Here is a 27,646-nt window from a genome sequence, read left to right as displayed (position 1 = left end):
GTGTGTTCACTGAATCGGATTTTTACAAGCTAGCCATAAACTTTAAATGAGGTCTACTATTTTTAGAGCTGCTTTTCAAATTCTGCTCCAGACCGTTATTCAAAACTTCACTTAAGAGAAGTTCTTCCAAAACATGTCTCATAGAACAGATACGTCAGCACCCCAAACTCCTAGCTAGCACTGCAGTGGAGGTACCTGGGGGTTCCCTTCCTGCTTCGGCGGTGGCCCTCAAGCACCATCCTATGATTGCATTCCTCATCCCTGGAACTCTCCCGATTCAACAGACTGTGGCAGTTCAGAGGGAAACTGCACTGGTGGGGAACCTTGTGGCTCCAACGCCACATGCTCAGGGAGGGGATGCTACCCAAGGCCCAGGCCCCTTCCTCCTGTGTCCCCATCCCCCCTAAGTGGTTATCAGGAAGCACAACACTCTGCCTTTCACTCAGGTGGCCTCAGCTCAATAAGAGTCTGGGATCTGCCACTTGGTGCTTTGGCACCTGGATGCGGGCACCTGGGGCACCTGCTCTTTCTGCTCTGAGCCCAGCACCCAGCTCCTGGCCTCCTTGGATCAGGTCCCTTCTGATAACCAAATCTGGCCCCTAACCCAGGTGATCCTGCTGGGGTCTTTCCCCAACACAGATGATCAGAAATCCTGGTATTGCAAAACCAGGGCCCCTCCATCAGGTTAGGAAGCTCTGATGCCAACAGCTGCCCCCAAGCAGAGCAAGAGGGAGGGAAGCTAGACCACTGTTCACATGCAGAGAAAGGAGGAATCTGAGACTGGAGGGGCGAGCCAAAACCCAGTAGCAGGGCAGCAAGGGTTCAGCTACCCAGGGCTCCTCCCCTGTCCTGCAATGCCTCCACGGGACGGACAGAGGAGGACACTGCCTTGTGTTGCTGTCCTCAGAGAGCTTATGCAGAAACTTACAAGGAATATCACAGGGCAAACACACAATGGTTTGTTCTTCACGTTTTATCGTATAATTTAATAAATACCTGGCCAAGAATGTTATGACCAATGGTTACCCTGCTACACCCAGGAGATAGCCACTCGGAGTCCACTCCTCACTCCCGGGCACAACAGCACCAGTATTCTCCTTCCCAGAGGCCAGCCTGGCCCCGGGAGGGGGGGTGGTGAGGCCACGCAGCCCCCTGGACTGGAGTGGAAGGCAGAGTTGTCCACTTGACCTTGCTGAGGAGGTGGGGTGGGCACTAAACTTGCTGTGAGCAGGCTGCTGTCACACAATGGGGCAGCACCACGCCACGGGGAAACCAGGGGAGGCCAACAGGCTTTCTGAGTACCAGGGAGTCCGTCCACCGTCGACAGCAGGTGTCCCTAGAAAGCTAGGCAGGCCAACCAAGGCAGTGTGCAGCCCCCAGGCCCCGGGGGCACAGACAAACCCTAACGCAGCGAGGTGTGATGGTGCAGAGTCGTCTCACAAACACTAACCACAGCTCCTGTCCAAGCTGGAGCCTGGACGGGGGACAGGAGACTCGGCTCAGACAGAAGCAGGGAGGAGTCCGATCCAGACAACAGAAGAGGGGGACCTCTAGCGCACAAAACTAACAAAAGACATTTCAGGTGCTCCCCCCACACCACCAAAACAAAACTTTAAAAGCCCAAACAAGAAAACTTGTTTTACTTAATTAGAAAGAGGTCAACAGAAAAAGGTGGTGGGTGAACTGGATTCGGTCACTGACAGACGGAAGGCACGACCAGGACTGGAAGGACCCTCCACATCACGAGACGCCTGCCCTCGAGACGTAACTCACAATTTCAAAACGGTTTTACAATTAGGAAAATACAAGGAGCCATGAGAGAACTGTGCTGACACATCGCAGCTAAGGAGACTCAGCGGCCGTGGCAGAGGAGCTTAGCCATAGAACCAGCCCTCACCGCTCCCTCCAGAAAGCGCACAAGCGGCCGGCGTGCCTGGACTCAAAGACGACGACTGCTCTAATCCATAAACTCTTCTTGAAACACATATAACTGTAAACCCTCCCGGCCACTTTGAGCAGGTGTTAGGGAATCACTCCTTAATTCTGAGAGCTGATAAACAGGGAAAAGTCAAGCATTTGTCCTGAACTTCCTACATTGATTCGGGATATCTTGGGGTAACCAAGCCATTGACAGGTCTGTGGTCAGAGCGCTGAGCTCCAGGCCGCCTGGACACGGGCATGTGACCTTCAGCAACGTGTCTACACCACCTGCTCTTTCCCCCTCACCCAATGAGGAGAAACAAGACACCAAGTAAACAACAGCCTGTGCCCAACTCCGACTGCAGTGGCACGTGGGGACTACGCGAAGGCTGAGCTCTGTAAAGGGAGGTTTTCTGGCCAGCACAAAGAGAGACTCATGATGCCAGATGTGTTCTAAATCGCACTCCCTCCCTGCCCGTGGCCACCACCAGGTTCTGGTGGTAAGACCAGACCCCATGCAAGGATGGCCTGGAAGGACATGCCCTCTGCTGCGCCCAGCACCCTCCTGGACTGCAGGAGGAGGTGCCCAGCAGCCAGAGCCTCATCCATTCATCCGTCCACTCACTCTGATGGGGCTCAGGGTCTGTCTCTGTCTCCCTGGCATTATGCCCTCAGGGCAGTGTTCCCGGTCACCTGGGGTGGGTGAGCAAGCTGCAGGCAGCAAGGCCCGAGTATCCTGAGCTGCCACAGTGCCCACTACAAACCACAGCTTCCTTCACCAAGTCGGTGCTTTGATGCCCCAGACCCCAGCCTCTCAGGCAACTCTACAGGGGACTGGGTGACTCACTTCCACAAAGGGCTCACAAAGAAAGCAGCCTCAGTACTCTTCTCACTAATGCCCAATCCAGGAGCCCCGTGCCCTTGCGGAAGCCCCTCCAAAACAGATGTGGTCAGGCAGCCTGTGCTCCCTGGGGTCCCCGGCGATAAGCTGGCTAAAGGCAGCTGAGGAGGCTGAGACAGCCCTGTGCATGGGGCTCTTTGTACCCACTGGACGTGCACCGCCAGGCACCTGCCCTGGGCCAGCCCTAGAGACCCTGGGACATGGCACCCAAGAATTCACCTGTGGAGCAGTCTGGGCCAGAGGAAGTGGAGGGTGGGAGCGTGGGAGCGGCCGCAGACGCAGCAGAAACAGGATCTTCAGCAGAGTCGTCAAGGCCAGAGTGTGACGCTTTGAACATAGGGAATTCACTGCCCTGGCTCCAAGGGGACGGCCAGCAAGTGGAGCTGACCAAGGAATAGAGGCTGGAGAGAACCCAGCACACTGCGGGACCCGAGCAAGCAACTACGGCTGGAGCCTGGAACCTTTCTGTCCTGGGCAGCCTCGGCCACCTTGGTGGGGAAACAAGACAGGCTGTGACACTGACAGGGACGCTGCCCCAGGAGAGGGGGCGGCTACTGGTGGAGCCCAGCAAGAGTTCCGGAATCTGCAAGGGGAACACCACAGGGCTTCTTGTGGGCCTCATGACAAAAGAACAGATTTGTTTTAGGAAGGGACGCCAGAGCCCAGGTTCACCTAAGGTCACGGTGAACAGGAAGCTCACTGGAGCGAAGACACGCTCTAGAAAGTCCCGGCCGACCCCCTCCACAGTCTCCGCACTCCCCAGACTCGGGCATCTCCAACCTCACAGCTGAGGCGAGCAGCACAAAAGCCAGAGGGACGACTGTGGATGAGCAGCAAAGGAGACCCGACGTTCTTCCTCAACAGCTTGAAACAAAACATGACTGCACAGCAGAGACATGAAAAGCAAGGAAGGATCCTACTGATTTTCATTAATAAAGGCGGCTTTAAAACTCTCTCGGAGGAAATCCAGGCTGTGATGATCATGCAACGAATGTATTTATTTGGGGATACCTACTGCTTTGTATGTCACTCTGCCTCTGACCCGAGTTAGCCGCCAAACTTCTCCCACAGGTCCCATCCATTCTCTTTTCCCTGCCTCCCAGGAAGGGTCTGTGTCCGTGGCCTCGGTTCACGCACCTCCACGTCACTGGGGCTTTCGGAGGGCAGACCGGCTCATCGACTCCGGAGACCTGGCCCTCCAGGCCCCTCCGCCCCCACCCGGCCTCTGCTCTGTGGGCCTCAGAGGCTGGCAAGACTTTGGACTGTTTCTTTCTTTTTTAAAGATTTCATTTATTTATTTGAGAGGACGTGAGCGAGAGGGAAGCAGAAGGAACAGCGGAGGGAGAGGGAGAAGCAGACTCCCTGCTGAGCAGGGAGCCCGATGCTGTGGGACTCGATCCCAGGACCCTGAGATCCGGAGGTGAGCCGAAGGCAGACACTTAACAGACTGAGCCCCCACCCCCCGGCACCCTGCCCTTGGACTGCTTCTTAGCCCGATACCACATCACCCTCACCTCTGCCTTCTCCCTTCCCTGCGGCTCTTGTCCAGTGACTTCAGACCCTGTTTCTCAGCTACACTGAGCGGGGCAGAGGCAGCGGCCTCCTTCCCCGCATCCTTTAGTGCCGCAAAGGCACGCGCCTTCACAAGAACACACATTTTGTCTTATTCTGGGTTAAAGAGGCAAGTCACTCTCAAACGGTTAAGAAAAAAAACATGCATGTGTCAGGTGGGGGGTGTGGGGTAGAGCGAGGGAACGAGAGAGCAAACCTGAGTGTAACACTCTGGAATCTGGGTGGAGCACACAGGAAGCACTGATCCTGTTTTTGCAACTCCTCTAACTCTGAAATTACTGCAAATAAAAACTACACAGCAGCGGCTGGGGGTGGGAGAGCAGATCACTTCCAGAGGAGCAAGAGTTTACCTGACAGCCGGGTTCTCAAAGCAACACCAGAAACCAGAAGCCAGTGGACAGACATCTAAAACGGGCTGAAAGCAAGCCAAGCAAAACTGCTCCATGCAGTGAAAACATCTGTCAAGAATGAAGGCAAACTGGAGGCAGTGTCAGGCCGACAAAGATGGGGAGCTCCTCACCAGCAGCCCAACACTGAAGAAAGAAAATGGAAAGGACGTCCTTCAGGAGGAAGAAAACCAGCCACGGAAGGGAGCAACAAAAGCAGCAAATCCACAGAAATTTGATATCCAGAAAATACACAAATCTAAGTAAATACCACTCGTATGAACCAGAGATAACACCTGCGGGGTTACAACGCACGGAGTGAAGGAGCATGTCCACAGTGCACGCAAGTCCCGCGACTGCATGAGGGTCTGAGGTCTGGGTGCCGCAGGGAGGGGGACAAAGCAGCTCATTAGCATCGGGTGTTACGTTTAGGGCCTGCGCCATAAGTAATGTCTAAGAGAAAGGAACGTGAGCGCATAGCTTCCAAAGCAGGGGGGTTAGGAGGAGGTAGGATTTAAAAGAGTAAGAGGTGCCTGGGTGGCACAGTTGGGTAAGTGTCCAACTCCTGATTTCAGCTCAGCTCACAATCTCGGGGTCTTGAGATCGAGCCCCACATCGGACCCCACGCTGGGCTTGGAGCCTGCTTGGGATTCTCTCTCCCTCTGCCCCTCCCCTTAAAAAATAAAAAATTAAAGAATAATAATAAACATACCCAAACAAAAGGCAGACAAGCAGCACTGTGGGCAGGCCTGGCGAGGCGGAGGGTCTGCCCCACACCCCAGCCACCACTGTACACATTACGGGGAAATGAACTAAAGCCAATCCGTGCGCCACCCGCTTACATGACCATTACGAGACCTACGAGGTCTGCCACGTGCAGCGCAGAGCCTTGGGGTGGCCCGCTCCGGGAGCCATGTGCGCCCCCCCCGGGAGTCTCCTGCCTGTTTCCTGCCCTTCCACAAGGTCTGGCTGCGCCCTTTCCGTCCGTGCCCCGTGCCCCACGTTTCCCCGGGGTGCTGGCCCTTTCACTCTTCCAGGGCGATCTTTTGATGAACAGAACATCTTAGTCTTAATGTAAAGCAAATTCTCTTTCCTTTATGATCAGCACTTCCTGGCCCTATTCAGGAAAACCGTTCTTAACCCAAAGGCCAAGAATAGCATCTTCTGTGTTATCTTCTAGAACACTGCTGTCCAAGAGAAATACACCACAAGCCACAGATGCCAGCCACATCTATAATTTCAGATTCTCTAGCAGCCACATTAAAGACTAAAAGGAAAGAGGCGAAATTAATTTTAATAATTCCGTTTAGCCCAACTTACAGTCATTTCAATATGTAATAGATGCTATAAAAACATTTTACATGACTTTTTTTTTCCCCAAAGTCTAGGTGCTGTACATTCGCACACATCTGAAGTGCTCGGTGAGCACGCGTGGCTCTGGAACTTGTCTATCTACACTCTTCCTGGCTCAATTATTCTTTGCATGGTGTGAAGTATGGATGAAGATTTTTTTTAAAATGCATGGATATGCAGTTGACCTAGCATGCTTTAATACGAAGACTCTCTGGACCTTCTTTTCTTCTCTCTTGAACAGTCTTGCCGAGATTTTTACTTTATCCCTATGTTCAAAGCGTCACACTCTGGCCTTGATGACTCTGCTGAAGATCCTGTTTCTGCTGCGTCTGCGGCTGCTCCCACGCTCCCACCCTCCACTTCCTCTGGCCCAGACTGCTCCACAGGTGACCCCTTCCCTTCCCATCTGTGCCTCCAAGGCTCTGTACGCCTCTCTGGTCGACTTGCAGCCCATAAATCTCAATAGGTAGCATTTTTGTTATCTTTCAGCTAAAAATATTTTCCACTTTCCATTACAAATCCTTCTTTTTCCCCCTGGTTACTTAAAAATGTGTACCCTAATGTCTAAATATACGGAGTTAGCCTCTCTCCGTTGTTTTCTGGTTGGATTCCACTGTGGCCAAGAACACACTCCGGATGGCTGCAGTTGGCTGAAACCTGTGGAGGTTTCGGTCAGTCGGTGAATGTCCTCTGAGTGCTTAAAGAGGGTGTGCAGCCTGCGTTGTTGGGCTCCCTGTTCTCTATATTGGTTCAAACATGTGAATCGTAGTTTTCAAATACTTACGCTGGCTAGCACGTACGGTTAGGGTACAGTTAAGCTGAGCTGCTATGACAAGAACTTCCCCTGCATTAGTGCTGGGCAGGTGGGACTCAGCCTCCCAACACCTTCCGAGGGCCCCAGGCCAGCAGGGAGGCCCCACATCCTCCCCAGGGGCTGTCCAGGGACCTGGGAAGGTAGGAATAAGAGGAGGGTCAAAATCAGGACAAGCACTGCTTTTTTCCTAAAATTTTGCGTCCTTTTACTAACGTCTCCCTATTTCTCCCAACCCCTGGCACTACTCTATCACTCTGTTCCTGAGTCCGATTTTTTCCTTTTTTAGATTCCACATATAAGTGATACCATGCAGTATTTGTCTTTCTCCATCTGGCTTATTTCACTTAGCACAATGCCCTCCAGGGTCACGCATGTCATCGCAAATGACAGGATTTCCTTCTTTGTTAGGGCTGAATGGCATTCCACTGTGTATAAATACCACATTCCTATGTCGACCCACACAGGTTGCTTCCATACCTCGACTGTTGGGAATAATGCTGGAACAACGATGGGAATAGAGACATGTCTTCCAGATCATGATTTTGTTTGGATAAATACCCAGAAGAGAAACTACTGGATCATACGGTGACTCTGGTTTTAATTTCTTGAGGAACCTCCATCCTGTTTTCTCCAGTGGCTGTACAAACTGACATTGCCACCAGCAGGGCACTTTTCCCCCACCCTCACCAACACTTGGTATCTCCTGGCTTTCTTACGATCATCATTCTGACAGGTGTGAGGTGATGGCACAGCGTGGTCTGGCATGCACTCCCCCGATGATGAGTGATGATGAGCATCTTTGTAGCTACCTGTTGGCCACGTAGGTCTCCTTCGGAAGACAGGCAGAGGAAAGACTCTCCAGGCCACAAACAAACGCGTGAGCACAGGCCAGGGGTCTCAGCTGGAAAGGGCACATCAGAGGGCTGACCAGGCTGCAGGTACCCCTGGGGCGGGAATGGGGGTGGGACTGGAGATGGGAAATTTGGACAAAGGGTCTTTTAAGCAGGAATAGGACATGATCAGCTCTCCTGTGGTTTGTGGAAGATTGGAGTCAAAGATAAGGACACATAAGATGTGGCCCCCAAGCCCACATCTGGGTGATCCCAGAGCCCCATGGCCTGCCTGGAGGGAGCCCAGCAAAGCCATGGCCCTGACAAGGTCCTGCAGTCTGGCACGGCCCCTGGACCAGGCCCGCAGCCAGACCATGAGGTGCGTGAGCAGCCAGGACATGGCATGCCCCCGGCACAAGCTCTAGGTCCAGGCACATAGGCCAAGGAGCGTAGCCTTCACCCTAGACCCCTGCAAATGTCATTTCAGGAGACATTTTATTATCTGTATTAGAAATCGAAAGACCTGGGGCGCCTGGGTGGCACAGCGGTTAAAGCGTCTGCCTTCGGCTCAGGGCGTGATCCCAGCGTTATGGGATCGAGCCCCACATCAGGCTCCTCCGCTATGAGCCTGCTTCTTCCTCTCCCACTCCCCCTGCTTGTGTTCCCTCTCTTGCTGGCTGTCTCTATCTCTGTCGAATAAATAAATAAAATCTTTAAAAAAAAAAAAAAAAAAAAGGAAATCGAAAGACCTAGACTTCTGGGAAAGAAAGGACACATGGAAAACAGTAGTGCTCCTATGGACTGCTCCTGGCAGGGACACCTCGGTCTGGAGGGCAGAGTGGCCCCATATTACTGTTCTCCCAGCTGCTGTGTTACCAGGAGCACTGTGACCCCAATTACAGCAGAATTAGCATAAAGCACTAACAGGACAACTGGGGACATCTACAGGTGCCGCGTCTTGATCCTTCATCTGAAAGCTGGTCTGAAAACAAACCATCAGTATAGACTCAAAGGCCAGAGCCCTGTGGGCCCACTCCCACTGCCTGGTCCCATCCTCGCTCCCCCAGGGGACAAGCCAGCCTGAGCCTGGCACCTTCATCACCTATGGCACTGCTACCAAATACTGGAGGCCGAGAAAGTACCTTGCCAGGTCAGCACAAGGCCGGGACACTGTGGAGACCCCAGCCACTGAGTCCTGCACAGCAGCACCTGCTCCTACAACGCAGTCACACTGCAGGTGCAACAGGAACAGATGCCACCAGGAACCAGAGGCCAGAACGCCGCCCCAGCCAGCAAGGCACCATGGTCCTCACCCGTGGGTGTCACTGTAGCTTAGGAGCCGACAAGACCACCCGCAGGCACCCTGCTGGTGGCAAGAAGGGGCCGTAGCTAGTCTATGGGACAGGAAAGGCAGCCCCTCTGACCCCCTGAGCCTGCCACCAGCGCTGGCCCTTGGTCAGTCCTGACCCACGTGTCCCTGCTGTGCCGACAGGAGCAGGGAGCCTGCTGCACACGACGGGGGCAGACATCGGCAGCGGAGGACACGGACAGCCCCTCGGCCTGTGTGCCGCGCCAACAACAGTGCCCCCAGGGCTCGGCCAGACACCAGGGACAAGGGCTGCGAGCACACGGCTCTGCTGCACCACCCCGAAAAAGCACAGCAGCTCCCCTGAGGTCTTGCCCTGGCGCAGAACAGAGATGGACCTGCTGAACAGGGGGCGATCTGGGCCCCAGCACCGGCTGGCCCAGACCCACCTTCTGAGGCCTGCTGAGCCCCCTCCTCCATCTCAGGCCCCAGTGGTCCAGGGTAGAAGTCTGAGTCACGGCTGGGCAGGGCCCTGGAACCCGGCCGAGAAGGATGTGAGCTCTACCCACAAAGGCCACCTCTGGCACCAGCTCCACCAGCAGGGCAGTGGGCTGTGCCCTCACACGGAGCCTCAGGAGAGAGGACATTCTTAGTGCAAACCAAGGGCCACCACCACCGTCCTGGTGACAGCTCAGACCTCAGGGGCCAGCAAACCACAAATGCTACTCCTTAAAACCATGAGTCCAGTGAGGAGGCCGCAGGTGAGGGAAAACGATACGGAGCACAAGCCTCCCCCTCCAACCCCAGGAAGAAGCACAGCTTGCACGCTGCAGCCGTGCTCCTCACAGATCCCCCCGAAGAGAGTGAAACACCTCGGGGCTGACCGTCCGCATCACAGCTGCTCTCAGTCCGCCTTGGAGGAAGTACACCAGAGCCAACAAGGTCACAACAAGACAACACGTTTATTTTCACATGAATTATAAATGCCAGGAACTCTCAACAGAACTCCGCTGAGCCCAGCCCTTCTCCAGCCAAAAAGGTAGGAGGCCTTCCCAGCAAGAACGCTAGAATGTACTTGAAAACAAGGATTTTAATTACAAGCGTTTCAAAACACCAGCAGGCAGAGAAGAGGCGCGGGTCTCCACCCTGACAGCCAAGAGCAAACGTGCATCCCAAGACCAAAGCACAAGGCACAAACAAGTCCCCTCTGCCCATCACCTCACAGAGCTCAGCCCGGATGCCCTGCTCCCAGGAGGCAGGGAGGCAGCAGGGACAGCCTGTGTGGTGACAGAGTGACCCATAAGATGCATGCCCACGTGCCCTTGGTGCCTCTGCACTCTCTGGGGTGGAACATGTCCACCTCCCTGACACTAGGAAACTTCATTACAACAAGGTGCATGCCCGCCACACACCAGGCACCCGCTAAAACTCCATCCCAGCCAAAACCAGCCCGCAGGGCAGGGACCGTGACCTGGGTGCTGAGGCGCAGGGGGCAGTCGTGACGCCCGGGACTACCTGGCCTGCAGATGGCACACCGAACGAGCACCCAGGCCTCCTTGCCGGCGCCCCCTCCCAAGAGCGGTGCCTACAGGACACACGTTCACGGCCAACACTCACTAGGCCAGCTGCCCGCTGGCAGGCACGGGATTTCCGAGTGCGGCCTTCTCCCTGACCACACCACGTACAGCAGAGGCTACCTGGGGGTCTGCGGAGAGAAGATGAGGCCCACCCTGAAGGGGTAGCACTCATAACGTATTTTATTCCAGGTGCGGAAAAGCCAGTGCAGCACAAAATGCCCCTCTTATGGAAGGAAGGTAACGCTGTCCGGGCAGAAAAAGGTGCCGGCTCCGTTCTCCTGCTGAAGCCACGGTCCTCAGCTGCACAGCCCGCGTCAGGGACTCTCAGGAAAGCTTGGGCAGCCTCAGGCCTGGCGCACTTTCTGCCCTGGGCCATCACCCAGTTCACCCAGCACAGGAGGGAAGGTCACACCATCCACAACAAGAAGAAAACATACTTTGGGATCACTGCTGAGAGGACACCGGGCCTCCTGGGAGGACTCCTCTCTGCAGCCCATCATCAGTTGGAGGCCAGGGCTGGGGGGCGGTGAGGACAGCATTAGCGGCCTAGATTCCTTCTCAGCCCTTCTTTGTTCATTCACCCTAAGAACCAAGAAGACACGGGACAGAGAGACTGGGAAGAGGGCTGGCGGGGGGGGGGGGGGGGGGGGAGTATGACTTGCCCACTGTGTGAACCATTCACATCGTGATCTTCCTGGGGACTGCTCAGAGCCAGAACTGCTGTCCCCTGAGCTTCCAAGAGGACCCCCGCTTCAGCCAGGGCTTCCCATCCAGCACCTCAGAGATGAGCACTCCTTGAGGGGCACTGTGAGAAACCCTGTTCTAGGTTCTCCACGTTGCTCCATGCCCTGTTGCCTTCTCACTCTCTGCAGCCTCAGTGACCAAATGCAGCCCCAACAGGCACTAGGCGAGCAAGGGGCTCCTGAACAGTTCATGACACCATATGAACTGAATTTCTTCCCAAGAGAACAAGACAATGGTACACACACTTCCAATAATGCATGTGTGTGTGTGTGTGTGTGTGTGTGTGCACGCATGCGTGTGTGTGCATGTGGGGTGGTGATGATAAAGACTGTACAAGAAAATATGGAATGCTGAGAAGATCACCCCCACACACCAGCCAGGAGGAAAAGGGCGGGGCACAGCGCCAAGCTCTGGTCTGTGCCTACAGCCCTCCCCAGGCTATGCCCTGGAGCTGCCAAGCTGAGGGCTTGGGGCTTGCTCTCTCGGCCCAAACACGCTCACACGCTGCGGCATGGCTGTTCCCCAGCCAGCACTCTGGTGTCCTGGCACACCCTGGACCGCTCCGGGTTCTCTAGCCAGGTCCCGGTACAGCCGCACGCACACCGTGCTCAGCTCATGAACCGATGCCCTCACGAAACAGCAAGAAGCAGGGTCATGGGGGTAGTCCCACTTGGGGTCCCACTGGGCCAGTTCGAGCATCTCCCCCACTCTGTCTTTGCTCTTGTTCCTTTAAGAACAAACTCTAAATTCTTAATACTTGGGATTAATACCCCTAAAGTATACAGAACTCAGGCCCGTCATAAGAAAGCTAGACCGCTCTGCACACAAAGAGCAGACAGATGATTCATCAAGAACACGGGGGCCCAGAGCATGAGAGCGTCAGTGCCAGCCCTCCTCTAGGAAACGTGCACTAACCAAACACCCCTCTTTACTTACAAAAGTGGCAAAGATTTTTTCATAAAAGAGTAACACGGGCAGCTGGTCACAAAGCAGAGGTGAGTGCATGCTATCAGGAACATGAGTGGGCAGAGTCTCTCCAGGAACGCCCTCACAGGCCCTCTCTCAGAGCCCGCCAGTCCCCTTCCAGAATTCTACCCAAGGAAATGCCAACGCTGGGCAGCGACGGACGTGCAAGGGTGCTCAGAACCGCCGTCTGCCAGGGGGGACACCCTAAACACCCCTCCACAGAGGACTGGGGGGGGGTTACGGCACATCCACAGGCGGCCATCCTAACCTCCTGCCACAGATGCTGACTGCTGGGCAAGTCTGCACCCAGTGTGACACCAGTTTTCAGCGTAGAGCCATGGTCTATGGGTGGTGGGATCACTCACTTTTTGATTTCTTCATTTTCTGTGTTTTCCTGTTTCTACAACGGACTTGTGAAACCAAGTTCCATGGGAGTAGGGACTCTGTCAGCTCCCTCAACGCCACGCCAGCAAGGGCCACAAACGAACACCCGGCGGCGCTCAAAAGGCAACTCTGGAGTACACAAGTGTTAGCACGTCTACACTCAGGAAACTCTTCAGGAGGGTTTAACACTTTGGTAGACTCCCTGGACATCCAAGTGGACCTCTACTGTCTTATGCTCTTTGGTGGCCCAGCGCCCCCTGCACCTGCCCCCGCTACTCTCCTCCCTGGGCCTCAAAGAGCACTCTCCATAGAGGTCACGGTATTGGCTCAAGAGTGCAGCCACTAGAAACAGCACACACACATGTCCATTCTGGTGGCTCTGGGCACGGCCCCCCACAGCACATGGAAGCCTTTTACCCATCCCACGTTCCCCCACACACCCCGACCCAATCGGCTGGGGAAATGCACCCACGCTGCTGTGACAGGCCCCCTCTGGCCTGGCTCTGCAGGTCTCTCTGCCTACCAAGCCACACGCATGGGAGTGACAATCACCAGCACCTCAGACAGCAGTCAAGGCCCGGGGCAGCCCTACAGCAGGGCTGCAGCTGCTCAGGGCACCTCCCCTGACTCACCGCCTACAGCCGTGAGGTCTTGGCCTGGCCCAGGCTGGCTCCCCTGCACAGGGCTGACACCTGGGGCTGGATCGTTCCCACTGTGGGGTCGTCCTGGCACAATGGCATGCTAAGCAGCATCCCTGGCCTCTAACCACCAGGGGCCCAAAGCCCCCACCCAACCCCTGCAACATCTCCAAGCAAAACCTCCCCAGCAGGTGCGATCACTCCAGGTTGAGACCCACCGGCAGCCCACTCCGCGGAATGCTGCCGAGGGCAACGGGAGCATCCCTCACTTCACGCAGGGACTGGGTCCTGAGTGTGTCAACGCGCCAGGCTCCGGGGAACCAAAGCGGGTGCGAGTCAGTTCCCACCCTTCAGAAGTAGAGGCTGGTGGGCACGGAAACCAAGCTGATGCTGCTAGCTCGCGTCTGCAGTGTTGACGCAGGGCCACCACACGTGGTTAGTCTGAGAAGACAAACGACAACCCCAAGGAGACCAACACCACACGGCCATCCTTCTGAGCAACCAGAAGGGACTAAGGAAGACCCAGGAGCTCCCACCCTCTCCTCCCCATCAACTGACCCATCCTCACCCGCCCTCACTGGCCACCCAGTGCCAGGCACCTCCACGTGGGCAACCTTGATCATCTACAACCATGGCCACCATGCAGTAAGAAAAGGAAAATGGCTCACTCCCACTTCTACAGAAATGAAACAGCCCAAGAGGATAAGGACTTTAGGAAGGCCTCATGCTAGGGTCGGCGCCAAAACCACTCTGGCTGCCCACACCCTCACTTCCAGCCGCCGGCAGCAGTTAGGAAGGCACCACCAAGATAAAGCTGCAGTGACAAGAGCACCCAGCTGTCTCCCATCGGCCTGCAGTGCCCTCTGTGCTGCTGGACCCGCCGCTGGACTGGGGGGACTCGGTAAACATCGCCTCTCAGGCACCCCCCCACTGCCCCTGCTGGGAACGCTATGCTGGTGCCCCCGCTCTTTGAAATGGAGGCAGTCCTGGTGAACCCATCAAAGGGGTCTGCTTCAGTGAGCCAGAGTTAAGCAGAGACAGGGCGGCGGAAAGGGTGAACTGCCTGGAAGGAGAGGCCGGCCCCAGGGGCTGGTGGCTGGCACTTCGACACCACTGTACGGCTGTCAGAGGGGAAGGCCGTGTGCTCTGAAGCCTGCTGTCGGATGGGGGTTTCCGTTTGTACTGAAATCCCAATTAGTCAGCCTACAGTGTAAGACTAGCTTCAGAGATACAATTGCCCAGTGCTCATCACACGTGCACTCCCTAATCCCCATCCCCTGCTCCCCTCTCCCTGCCCCCACCCTTGACCTGCAGTACCTTCCCGGTAAAGTTCAGTCTTCCCTTCCTTCCACTCTGAGGTGGGGTGGCCCGGAGTGGCCGGAGTGGCCGGGGCACTCATGCATTCACGTGCTGAATGGGCTGGCGTAACCCCTCCCCAAAGGCACCCTTAGGCCAAAGCGGCCTACAAGCGGGAACACAACAGGCCAAAGCTTTGGCTGGCAGGTGCTGCTCACATTCCAGAGTCGGCCTCCAGAGGGACACCAGGCCGCGTACCCTCAAGGACATGTGGCCTCAAGGACACGTGGCCATGGGCAGCTATCTGCGCCACAGGAACCGACTCCCAGTTAGCCCCCCTCCTCCGTCCCCCCAGCTGTCCCCACACCTCGGGCTGACAGTAAGGGGGAGACAGCGCCAGCAGGCAGGGAGCAGCCTTGACATGAAAACAGCCACAGCCTGGAGGCATATTTGTTTTGGAAGCTCCTACTTAATGAGCGGCTGGAGCTAGGTGCTAATGCCCACCTTCCTCTCCTTCCTGGAGGGACTATCCTCTGTGCTCCTCTCCATGACCCCCCAGTTCCCAAGGAACCCACAGGATGGGCCAGAGGGGCCGCAGTTGTGTGCAGAAGCCAGAGCTTACCCGGGAGGCTGCACGGAGCCGACGGGCCCTGAGCGTGGGATCTGGGGACCTACGAGATTGGAACCTGCTGTTGGCTCTGTGTCCTGTGCTGACGGGCCACATGTGTTCGACGAGGGACATAGTCTCCTGTCTGTGGAGTGTCGCTGGCATGGCCCTGGTTCTCACCAGATCACCTGCCTGACAGCAACTAAAGCACCAAGTTGAGGCCAGGTCCCCACGCCCTCCTCCAAGGCCTGCCCAGGGAGGGCAGACAAGGAGAAGGCGGCAGCCCTCTCGGGGACAAGCACTGTGAAAGCCACAGACCACCTGGGACATGGTGGCTACTTCTGTGCTGCTGGCACTCACAGGGCTGAGCCTGCTTCTTCTTTCTGCAGGTGGAGACGTGGCCAGGAGAAATGGTCACCCAGGTCCAGAGGCAAGCCTAACCTCAGCTCATATGGACCCCTCGTTGTGGCCTCAACAAGCTGTTGAGAGAAATGAGGCCGGGGTGAAAGGCAATGTTGTGAGTCCTGAAGCAGGTTCAGGGCAACACACCCCCCCCCGCCCCCAGAGGGCCGAGCTGATGGAGAACAGACAGGGGCACCGCTCACTCAGGATCAGACACCTCCATGGGGGCGTGTGGCTCATGCTAAAGCAGAGGCCTCCTTTTTGGGGCCACGCGCACACAGGTGGGGGCGCTGGGCATGGCCTCTGCTCCTGACTTTCACTGCCTTGCCCTGGCACCGCCAGCATAGGCGTGACCATCCCAGCAGGCCCAGATGTGGAGGGAAAGAAAGGAAGGGAGGGAAGGACAGAGAGACGAGGACGAAAGGCAGTGGGGTCTTGGCACTGGGACGGCACAGGAGGAGGTGGGGGTGGGAAGCAGGAGCTGGCACAGGTGGGGCACCTGAGCCCACGAGGCGAAGTGTGGTAAGAAGTGGGTCTATGTGCAGCTGCCCGCAGCAGAGAGGCAACAGAAGAAGGAAATACGGAGCTCTGCCATAGGAAGAATACTCCGGCCAGACGGTTGTGCGGGAGGGCCAGGACGGAGGGGAAAGATGGACAAGGTGGGTGCGGGCAGGAGCGAGGACACACCTCTCCAACAGTCTGGGAAAAGCTAACAGGCGCTGACCAAGAGCCAGTCTCGGTGAGGCCAGGCCAGGGCCAGCTGTACCTCCCAGGCTGGCAGTCCCTCAGCCTCCCCGCTTTGGCACCAGGAACACACTCACGATGAAGAAGGTGGCAGAGCCCAGGGAATATGTAGCCACAGGCCCAAGCCTTCGATGGCAAAGGCGGTTGTGCCTTCAGAACCCAGTGCTGCAGCATCCCGTGTGAGCCGTCCCGCAATGGCATCAGGACAGGCATGGGGACGGAACCCAAGGGGCGGCCTGGCAAGCCCCACAGCACAAAGGTGGAGGTGGGAGAGTAAACGGGGTTCGCCAGCGCCTTTCCGACCACACAGGGTTGTCTCAGCAGAGGTGCTGGCATCTGGCAGGGGAAGGCAAGCCTAGCATGACGACATTCTCCCAGCTTGGGCCCCACAGCTCTGGGAATGGGCAGGCCACTGATGGAAGGCACTATCCACTTGGGGATGGCATCAGGCAGCCTTCAGAGCGTGCCAAGCCCCTGTACCCCTGCCTTCTGCCCGCAGGAATCCTGAAAGCCAGACCTGCCACAAAAGCCCTGGGCTACACTACAGGTGCCAACCTTGCAGTCCTGAGAGGAGCTGTGCCCACAGGACGGTGTGGCTGTCAGACTGGGCTCTCCTTAGGGACCAGGACACCAGGGCTACCTGCACACAACAGCAGCTCTCCGAGAGCAAGCAGATGTGACAGTGACCAAGTGACATGCTGGGCGGCAGCCCCGCTCCAGGGGCTGCAGCGCCGTGAGATTCTCGGCAAGGACATGCTGAGAGGGAAGGCAGCAGGATGGTGAGAGGGACGCACCCTGCACGCACTGGGCCCTGCCTGGAGGTGGCCATGGGCACTGTGCTGCTGCGGGCGCTGTGCACGCAGGCCGCACACCACAGCAAGATCCAGGTGGGGGGCAGGCAGGAGAGGGACAACTCCCACCCCCTCTCGGGGGCTTCCAAGAAGGAATTACGGGCCAGGCTGGTGCTAAGCCCTGTCTCAGCTGTGGGAGGCAGGGTTCTCCACGACAACCCCTGAGGTGTACCCACGCTATGTGTGGACATCTCACAAAATCCCCCAACCACTGCTAGGAAGGGGGCTTCTGGGGCTGTGCTGCAGATAAGCAAACTGAGGCTCAGGGAGCCCTGAGGAAGCTGCAGAGTTGGGATTCAATCCTGAAGCATCCGGTCCCTGAGCCACATTGTCCTAAACACCTCTGTGCAGAAAAGTCTACAGGGGCACCTTCTCTTGACAGACCTCACCTGCCACCCGGAGGAAAGGCTCTGAGCTGTTATGGACACCCGGACCCCCAGTGATAACACACCCAGTGTTCCCACCCATGTGCCTTGGTCTGCAGATGGGGCTGCCAGCCACCACCCCTTCCCCACACAGGAGACCCCTCCTTCGAGAGGGACAGTCTGTCCCCTCCCACCATATCTGGGTGGCTCTGTGACTTGTCTGAGCAACACAGGATAGCAGAGGCGACACTCATCTTTCAACAGCTTCCACCGTGGCTCTGCTCTGGAGCAAGTGCACGCAGACAGAGCCCTTGTCATGGTGCCTCAAGTGTGGGGGCCAAGGTTAAAGCTCTTCTAACCACATGAAGACAGTACTCGCCTCTCCCATTCTCGCGCCCGTGAACAGTGGAGCTTTCCAGACGCGATGAGACTTGTAAGATTATAACAGAATAAACCCAGAAGTAGATATAAGGATCTAGCTCATGAGATCTGCAAAAAATGAGACCATTCTTGTCATGCTTTTTATTCTGCAAAATATAGTTATTTTTTCATTGAAAAAAATTTTATGCTAATATACGCTGGGTTTATTATTCTTTTTAAAGAATTAAAGAATATTTTTTACAAATTCTTGACTTTAACTTCTAATATGATAAATGTTAATAGCTATAACCCATACAAGCTCCATAATTTTTAAGACTGTAAGGAGGGACCAAAAAGTCTGAGAACCCTGCTCCAGAGTCCACGTGCAGAGAGGCCATATGGGGAAACTGAGGCCCCCACCCATCAACCCACAGAGTTGGGAGAGGTGGTGGTCCTCGTTTGGAGGCACTGAGTTCTGGGGTTCATTTCACAGCAACGGACACCACCCAAAGCCCAAGCTGAGAAACTGCTAAGATAGGCCCTAGAAGAGAGACACGTTTATCTGGCACAGTTGGGCCAAGTACGGTGGACCCCAGGACTGGATGTGGAACACACACCCACACCCTGGCTAAGCCGCCTACACTACTGCAGGGAGTCCAACCTGCAAGCCACTGGGGGGGAGGGGGCCTCTTCCTGCCGCCCTTAGAGGACACAGCCAAGGGAAGTAGGGGCTGACCACTCCTCTGGGTGTGGGCAGCGCAGGCCAAGCCCTGACACTGTGGCGCTCCAGAGGTGCCATGCTCTCAGAGAGAACAGTCTGCTAGCCCAGGGACAGCCTGGTGCAAAGGCTGGAGGGGAAAGGTTTTTGATCCTAAGGGAAAAGACGGCATACAGCCTTGCTTTCCAATGTCAGCCGGCCTTTTGGAGGAGAAGGGGCATGCCTCTGTGGGAGCTCCGTGCCCTCACCCTACACAGAAATGCTCAATTCACAGTAACCAAGAATCACCATCAGAAATGCTCAAGTAGGGGCGCCTGGGTGGCTCAGTCGTTAAGTGTCTGCCTTCGGCTCAGGGCGTGATTCCGGAGTTCTGGGATCGAGCCCCACGTCAGGCTCTTCTGCTGGGAGCCTGCTTCTTCCTCTCCCACTCCCCCTGCTTGTATTCCCTCTCTCGTTGGCTGTCTCTCTCTCTCTCTCTCTCAAATAAATAAAATCTTTAAAAAAAAAAAAAAAAAAGAAACGCTCAAGTAACACCAAAAATTGCCACCATAACCCAACATACCAACAACATTCCAAACAAAAAGGTGCGATATGTCGTCGGTCGTGACTACACACCACGCTATTCCTGGGACGTACCCAGGAACAGCTACAGGAAGGAAAAGACTGAATGTCCCACCCCAGCAACTGTGCACTATCAGCTCTTTCAAGCTAGCAAAGGAAACGGTCTTCAAAGAGAAAGGAACCAGAAGGTGACAACGTGAATGTGGCCACAGACCAAAGCCACACGGTTCCATGCAAGAACAGCACCACAGCTCCCACATGGCCTGGACACCACACCCACCACCACCTCCTCCTTCTCTAAGCTTCCACAGTTCACTCCTCAGTTTCGATTGTTCCTACTTCCATGTTCCCAGGCACGATTCTACAGAGCAGCACGCACCATGGACGGGTGTGCCCCAGCCAGGAGAAATCCTGTACAGGAAGAAAAACAAACATGGGGAGACAAAGAGCGGGAGGCACTCCCGCCAAGTCAGACAGGAACAGCACTCACCTCCCCTTCCGCACAGGCTGACACCGGCAGGAGGAAAGGCACACGCGAGTCACCAGCGGGGATCAAGACCAGCTCCCTGACTAGCTCCGTGTCCACATGCCCGAAAAAAGTGCAGAGAGTGCCTCACCGAGTACCTCACTTGCCACTTAAGCACGTTCACAACAAAATCAAGAGCGTGGGGTTTGGCTGTGCCTGAGTTCCAGGACCACCACAAGGGCGATGCAGGAAATGCTGGGACAATAGAACACCAGCACAGGCATCCCCACTGAGGCCTCCAACACCCATCTTCCCAAACCACATGGCCACAGCGGAGGCCACGGCTCCCTCGCACAGGAGACCTCACAGCTGACGATGGCCCCCGCTGTACCCAGGGAACCCCTCCCAAGCTGCGGCTAGCTGTTAACAAGGTCGGGCAGCCAGTGCCCCAGTGCCATCTGGCTTTTCCAGGACTCTGGGCAGTGGCACGTGTGGTAAGAACAGCAGCACAAAGGCCAGAGGCAGGACACCGATGAGGTCGGAGCTGGGCCCTCCCCAGCTGATGTCTCCGAAGCACTTGCAGTGAAGACAGGATGCCCTGCCCAAGGCCGACAACACTTCCCGCCCAACCACCCGCTCCCCCACAAAGCGTTTCTGCAGCACCTCTGGTGAGTTACCGTCCTATCTCGCACAACTTCGAGGACATCCTGCACAAGGCTTCCAGGGGACCCTCCAAGCACGGGGACAAATGAGAAATGAGGTGCTGCTGAGAGTTCCCGGGTACACAGGGCTCATCCCACGAAGGGGTCCATGTGACTGCTGCTCTCTTCCAAGGGAATGTGAACGCAAATCAGCCCCAGGCAAGCACCTCAGCAGACCCAGGCCCTAAGGACTGCCTGGGTGGAGCCATCGGCACAGCGGCTGTCCCTGGAAGGGTTCCACAGTCACAGCTTCCAAGGGGGTCGACAGCCGGAGGACACTTTTGCCACTTATGCCTCCGTGCCTTTGCACAGGCCTGGGTCACAACATTTCCTCCTTCTTACTTGGAAAATTCCTAGGCATCTTCGCATAGGAGCCAACTAAGCGCCCCTGCTCTGAGCCACCCTGTCAGCCTGGCCTCCCCACTTCCATCTCGACCTCATTCACTCCTCCGTGCTCCGTTCCCCCTGTGTCCGTGGCCCTCCTGTGCCAGCCTGAGAAAGCAGAAACTGTCTCCTTGATCTTGGAGGTGCAAGGCCAGGCCCACGACACACAGTGAATGCAGTCAGGACCCGGCGGTCTCCTCAGCTGAGGACGTGGTACAGCTCACTGTGGGAAAAGGCTGGGTCAGAGCAGCATCACTCATGACGGGCAAAAAGTGGGCACAATCCAGATATCAAAAGAGAAGCAAAGCATGCAGATCTCCGTACCCTGTAATACCATTTGGCAACGAAGAGGACTGACGGTGGATATGTGCACAACATGAACAAACTTTTTAAAACATTATGCTAAGTGACCCGGTCACAGAAGACCCCATTTTATGATTCCATCTGTATGAAATGCCCAGAATCAGCAAATCTGGAAAGAGAGAAATCTATCAGTGACTACCCAGGGGACAAGGAGTGACTATTGATGGACACAAGGCTCCTTTGGGCTGATGGAAACATTTGCAAGTTAAACTGCGTTGACAGCCACACAACCCTGTGATTTCACTAAAAGTCACCTAATTGTTATACTTAAAACAAAAAACCTTTATTGTATGTAAATTATCCCTCAACGAGGCTGTTAAAAAGAAGTCTAGAAACTCAATCAAGTTCAGTCGGGGCGTCCTCACAGTTGGGTCTGTCAGTCTCAGGCAAGGTCCTCCCCTGAGGCAAAGTGCAATGACAAAGTCGTCAGCACCCCACGAAATGCCCACACAGGTACACACGCACAGGATTCTATCTCCTTCAACTGAGCGCAAGATTCCTGAAGGCAAAGCCAGACAGGCCAGAAAGCCCTGCAGCCATTTAGAAATACCTGCCCGCTGACCAAGAGCACCAACTTCCATCGCGCTCCACGTTCAACCGCCAGCCCCAGAGGTGGATCTCCAGCCAGAGCCAGAGAGCTCTCAGCTACATACCTCACCCACCTCACCACTGCTCCAAGAGCAGTAGGGCAGCGGCAGCCCCAGGAAGGGGGCTGGTGTGTGCCTGCCCCTTCCCTGGCTGCGGGCCCAGGATGGAGCGTGCAGGGCGGGCATGTCCCTGCAAACTCCACCCTGTCGGCCCCACCCAGGACCCATGAGAGGGCTGATCTGCTCCCCCAACTCCGAAGTGGGAGGAGGTGCATTTCCTCTTCTACATTCCCCGATGCTTGGAAGCTTCTGGACTGTGCTTTGTTGGGTAAAAATTAAACTGCACTTTTATCGTCTGCTCACAAATGCCTGTCACTGCCAGTAGAGAACAAGACAAAAGTTTTCCCCACGCCACCACACACTGTGCCATGGGGCCCCTCACAGTCTTGGGCCACGTGGAATCTGATGCAGCTCAGGGAGCACTTCTTTTGGGGCTCACTTCCTTCCCACTGGCAAGGGCAACATCCTGTCATCAGCTGTCCAGAAGGGAGCTAGCCAACGACCGAAGACACGGCCACACAAGTGGTGACCCTTTTTCAAGTTAGAAATTACTCTTTATAAAAAGTAAGAAAAATTACCGTACACCTACTTCAGCAGCCAGCTCCAAGCCGAGCAGAAGGGACTATGGTAAAACACACGGATGCAAGCTACACATCACAGAATTCTTCTCCAAATAAGTCTCAGCAAACTCCAACAGCAAGCTGTAACATGCTGGTGTTATTCTTGGCTTCCCCCGGCAGGTTTCCTGCAAGACCTCCCTTTCCTCAGATAAGGCCGCCTGTGTTACTCAGCAAAGCACTCTCTGTCACAGGGAAGTGCGTCCATTCGCTGCTCTGCTTGCGACAGCTGTCAGCAGAGAAGGCGGGAGCCGTGTTTGCTACTACAGCAGAGTCCACACTGTCACCTGAGATGAACCAATGCTGAGAAACTCTTTCTTTAAAAAAAAAAGAACAAAAACTGTTTAAAACATGAGAAAACCATATTCCAAACTACCTAGGTGATAATGGATAATGAACGGTGTGATGTCATAAACAATAATCAAGAAATAGTCAAAAATAACACACTTCCTCAATTCTTCCAGGTTGAAAACCAGTTAGAGTTAATGGCCAACTAAAGCCCCAGCACTGATCACACAAAAGGCGCCTGGCAGGGCAAGCTCCTTCACCTGCCACTGGCTGGCTCTCCTCAAGGAGGGTCGGACCACAGGCAGGCAGAGCTGGGGTCTCTGCTGCTCACTCACTCGCCCTGCAGCTGGAAAGCAGAGGCCTCAGCCTCCTCCTTTCTACAGCAGATGCTCAGTAAACATGTGGGAGGGACAGAGGGCACGGGTCCTCCCAGCTCTCACATCCCGTGATAACACCTTGAAAAGAAGCTCTGGAGGAACATCACTATTTAACAACTGAAATCCTATCACTTCTGTTTAAAAAGGGCAGGGGATTCACAATTAAGACACTGTCAAAGGATTCATAATTTACAATGTCCACTGTGCAATCCACTAAAATTAGAAACACACCAAGATAACCAAACTCCGTCCTCATCCCTCTTTTGAGATCTCTGGTGTCCTCTGGAACTGCCTATCTTATAGCCAGGCAGCAGTGAAGGCTGCTTCCCGTTCCAGGGCCCATGGAAGCAGCAGCTCCAGGCCATGTCCCTTTCAGAGCTGTCTTCCTCCAGCACCTGGACCGCCCTCCTCAGCACAGGACCCAGGAGGGGAGTGCTCTACTGACCTCACCCAGATGACTGCCTGCTTCCCAAAGTCTTGACAAGGGCCTCAAGAATCAGTCCCTGGTAAGCCTAACTGTGGGGTTATCTCTGGATATTCACAATGATGACAGTAAAGTCCACAAAGCACAGAACCCAGTCTGTTTAAAAGACTGACTGCTGGTCAGTTTTCAGCACAGAATACCTGCTTCTTCTGGACAGGAACACCCGATAATCACACACAATCTCACCATCGGCGGCCTCCTGAACAGCCCCGGACTTCCGACACAAAGCACGGGGAATTCAACCCACCCAATCAATAGTCTACTTCCCTGAAACAGACCCCCTCGGAAGCCAGGTGGCCTCCAACACAGCCCGTCCCAATAAAGGCAGAAAGTGTCTGTGATTCAAAATAAAGCACACACAGCTGCTTGCACACTCAGTGCCTGTGGGTTCAAAGGCCTCCTACAAAACCTACCTCAGTACTCAACAGTGGCCAATACTCACCAATGCCAAGCAGTGTGCGAAGCAGTTTCCTCGAATACCTCGGTTTACCCTTCCAGAGCCCTACACTTCCCATTTCACAAAAGACTTTACAAGAGCAGGTCTGGAGACGTGCAGCAATCACCTCAAGTCACAGGGCTAACAAGCAGCGGGCTAGGACGGCAGTCAGCCTCTCCCAGAAGCCAGCTGAGCAGCGGCCCCACGGTGGTCCTCCGAAGCGTGGGCACACTGCCCTGAGCCCCGCACTCTGGCCCCAGGCCTGCCCTGGCCACGCTCCGCACTCCTCCCTGGCCTCTTGATCCACCCCTCCCTCGTGGGTTCACCTCCCCTGGCTTCCCTTTCACTGGCCTCTAGCCAACCTGCAGGCCAGGATGGGTCTGACCCATCTCCTCGGTTATCCTGACGGCACCCTCCCCTCTGCCCTGCGCCGTGCAGGCACCCGCCGTCCCCAGAAACAAAACGTCCATCCGACCTTGCGCCTCCCTTCCAGGACTTCAGCGTCAGACAAGCACGTCCACCAGCCCCGGGGAAACGGCAACAGCTCCCCACTCGCAGACCAAGCCCCTGGGTGCCCTGCCCTGCCGGGGGGGGGGGGGATGAAAATGAGAGCTAAGCAGAGCCGGAGAAGGACCACGCCGCTGGCGAGAAGTGCCTGCCCTTCTCGTTCCTCAAACACAGAAAAGTTTTGACAAAGGGTCCCTTGAGTCGGAGCAACTTTCCGAAGACGACGTGACGTTTCACCTTTGCTGCTCTAGTTTCCAGCAAGCCGCACACACGGCGCACCGCAGGGAGAGCCGCCCGCGGCTGCCGGCCCGATGCTTCCTTCCTACTCCACCCTCCGGCCCGCCGCTCGCGGTGGACGCCTCGCCCGCGGCACCCTGCCTCCCCTGCAGCCTCGCCCCGAGCCCCGCCGCCGTGCCAGCAAACTTGGGCCGTCCGGCTTCTCGTCCTCGCTTCCGAGGAACTGTGCCCGGCCGGCGTGAAAGTTCTTTCTTCCAGAGCCAGTTCCCCGCGGCGCCCGGCGAGAGCGGCTGCCGCCCGACGTCCCCGGCCGCCCGACCCCCGGCGGCTCTGCGCGGGCGCCTGTCCTGCCCAGGTCGGCCCCGGCCCCGCTCCGAGCGGCTCGCGTCCGCGACCGCGTCCGCGACCCCGTCCCCGAGGAGACGCCCCTCGCCCGCCCAGCCCACTCCGCCCCGGCCCGACGCCCTTGACCGGTGCCGCCCGCAGCGCGCCCCGCGCCCCCCACCGCGGCCCCGGCCGGCCCGCCCGGCCGCCCAACTCACCCCATGAGCCAGTCCATGGCTGCTCGGGGCCCGCCGCCCGACACGCTCGGCCCTCAGCCCGCGGCGGCGGCGGCGGCCGGAAGTAAACACTCGCTCGCACACTCCCACACACGCGCCGCGGGCGCTGCCGGAAGTGACGGAACCGCGCGCCGCCTGCCGGGAAACGTAGTCCCGGCGGCCTCCGCGGCCCCACTAGCCAAACCTGGATCTTGAGCCGGGCCCTCCTCTCCGGCCTCCTCCACCTGTCCCCCTTCCATCACCAACCCCCACTTCCCGCGCCCCGCTTCCGGACAGTCTCCTCACGCCCCGGATGTCCCCTCACGTCCGGTCCCCTCACACCCTAGCTGACCCCTCACACCGCGGATGTCCCCTCAAGTTGGGATGTCCCCTCACACCCCAGAGAGTCCTCTCACGCCCCGGATGTCCCCTCACATCCCGGATGTCCCCTCACACCCCAGAGAGTCCTCTTACGCCCCGGATGTCCCCTCACACCCCAGAGTGTCCCCTCACGCCCCGGGTGTCCCCTCACATCCCGGATGTCCCCTCACGCCCCAGGCTGACCAGTCACACCCGGGCTGGCCCCGGACTGTCCCCCCATGTCCCCCGCACCTGCACGGTGCCCCTGTGCCCAGTGTGCCCCCCTCACTCTCGGAGGAGCCCTTCAAGGGTCCTGCTGCCGCCTCGCCTGCGTGCAGACTCGGGACGGACGGTGGGCCGCCGGAGAGCTGGAGGACCTCTGAGACCGGGCGTGGGAGCCCTGGCCTCTCGGGCGGGTCGGAGTCCCTGCCCTCCCGCCGTCCCCACAGCAGAGCGCCCCGGGACACGTGCCGACCCCGACGTCTGGGGGCTTCGCCTCCCCACGGAAGGAGCCAGCCCGGGGCGGAGAGGTGCGGCCTTCGGGGGCGGGAGCCGTCCTGGCGGAGAGCGGGCAGCAGGGAGCCAGAGCCGCCGTCCTCGGGTTCTCGGGGCGCGGGGGACGGAGCCCCCGCTGGAGCCTGGGCGCCCTCCGACGCCGCGGCGGCCGGACGCGTGCAGGCGGCTTCGAGGAAGGGGCAGAGCCCGCCTGCCCAGGGCAGCGTTCTCGGGAGCCGGTGCCAGGTCGGAGGGGACGAGTGGAGCCGCCGCCCCGGCCCCCGTCTGCCCCTTGACGGAACAGCGCTCTCCCCACACCTGGGCTTCTGAGAAGAGCGGGAAAGGAAAGTTCCGCGCGCCCTATGCACCTGCCCCGTCTATCCTTGAAACGCGGCTCACCCTCTCTGCCAGGCCGCCCGAGGCTCGCCGGTCCCCGCCAGGATCCACCGAGATCTCTTCTCCCTGTATGGCCTTCGCGACTGAGAAGCTCGTGGGGTGATATCGCAGACTTTACCACCGACCATCTGATCAAGCAGCGAGGAAAGACCATGGAAAGAAGAGGACGATTCGCTTCCTGTGGAATATCTCTGAGAGGAAGCGCATGCAGATGGTTCTAGGGACCTCATCTCTACAACCGGATGAGGGGCTGCGGTGGATATTCATGCCTTTGCCTTCAGCCAGCCCCTCCTCGAGTTGCATCTCCACCTAGTACAGTGGCCCAATCATCGCTCCCCGGGCATATGAGCTCTGGGTGTCCCGCCTGCATCCGGCTGCCGCAACCATCCATTACCTGGTACTCTGGGCATCCAGGTCCCAGGAAGCGCTGCAGGCTCCGCCCATCTGTCTTCCTGCCCCCACTGTGTACCAGCAATCCTACATCCCCTCCAGAGTCTGGGGGTCAGATCCCCGCTCTTCCACTTACTGGCTGGGTGACTTGGGATGAGTCGTTTAATGTCCCTGTGACTCAGTGTCTTCGTGTAATGGGAATAATAATGTTGCCAAACGTGTCATAAGAAATTTGGTGAGGTCGCAGGTGTAGGCTGAAGGTGAGGAGGCAGGAAGTAAGACGAGGCATATCAGGAGTCTGACCTACCCGCTCATGGCAATTTACCTGGGCTCAAGGTCGGTCCCCTTTCCCTTGATGATGGTGTATCGCTGGGCACACCCCACTTTATGGCTCCATGTCGCCCAGTCCACAATGGGCAGTTCAGATCACATGGGCCTGTGATAGCCTGTGGTCTAATATACAGTCTGCACTGGTGCCCAGCGGCAAGCTGAAACTTGCCTCTCAAGAATCACAATTTATGTTTTAAGAGGATATGGCTTTGCTCCAAAGCCCTGGGGCCCTCCTATCTTTCTCTCGTATGAGAGCTCGCCGCCGTCTGCACCTCATCAAGCACGGCTGGACCAGTGGGCTCCTACGTGGCGGGTGGTGGAACCACTTGTGCTG

At 56.8% G+C, this 27,646-nt stretch overlaps 1 protein-coding gene across 3 annotated transcripts in view; it reads right to left on the bottom strand.

The window, feature by feature from the left end:
* MOB2 (MOB kinase activator 2) overlaps positions 1-25,482 on the bottom strand; it is a 71,535-nt gene extending 46,053 nt beyond the window's left edge. Inside the window, exon 1 of one of the 3 annotated variants that reach the window (XM_045770641.2) lies at positions 25,345-25,482. In XM_045770641.2, coding sequence (XP_045626597.1) covers positions 25,345-25,361 — 17 coding nt within the window. In that variant the 5' untranslated portion in view covers positions 25,362-25,482. Of the gene's footprint in view, positions 1-22,445; positions 22,774-25,344 lie in introns of those variants that run through there. The other 2 variants (XM_045770642.2, XM_045770644.2) reach the window with 2 other exon arrangements.
* Between the last annotated feature and the right edge of the window lie 2,164 nt (positions 25,483-27,646).

This window comes from Ursus americanus, chromosome 24 (genome assembly GCF_024610735.1).
Source record: "Ursus americanus isolate L20-20 chromosome 24, mUrsAme1.1.p, whole genome shotgun sequence".
Lineage (NCBI taxonomy): Eukaryota > Metazoa > Chordata > Mammalia > Carnivora > Ursidae > Ursus > Ursus americanus.
Note: the sequence above shows the minus strand (reverse complement) of the source record. Positions and strands in the feature narration are given on the sequence as shown.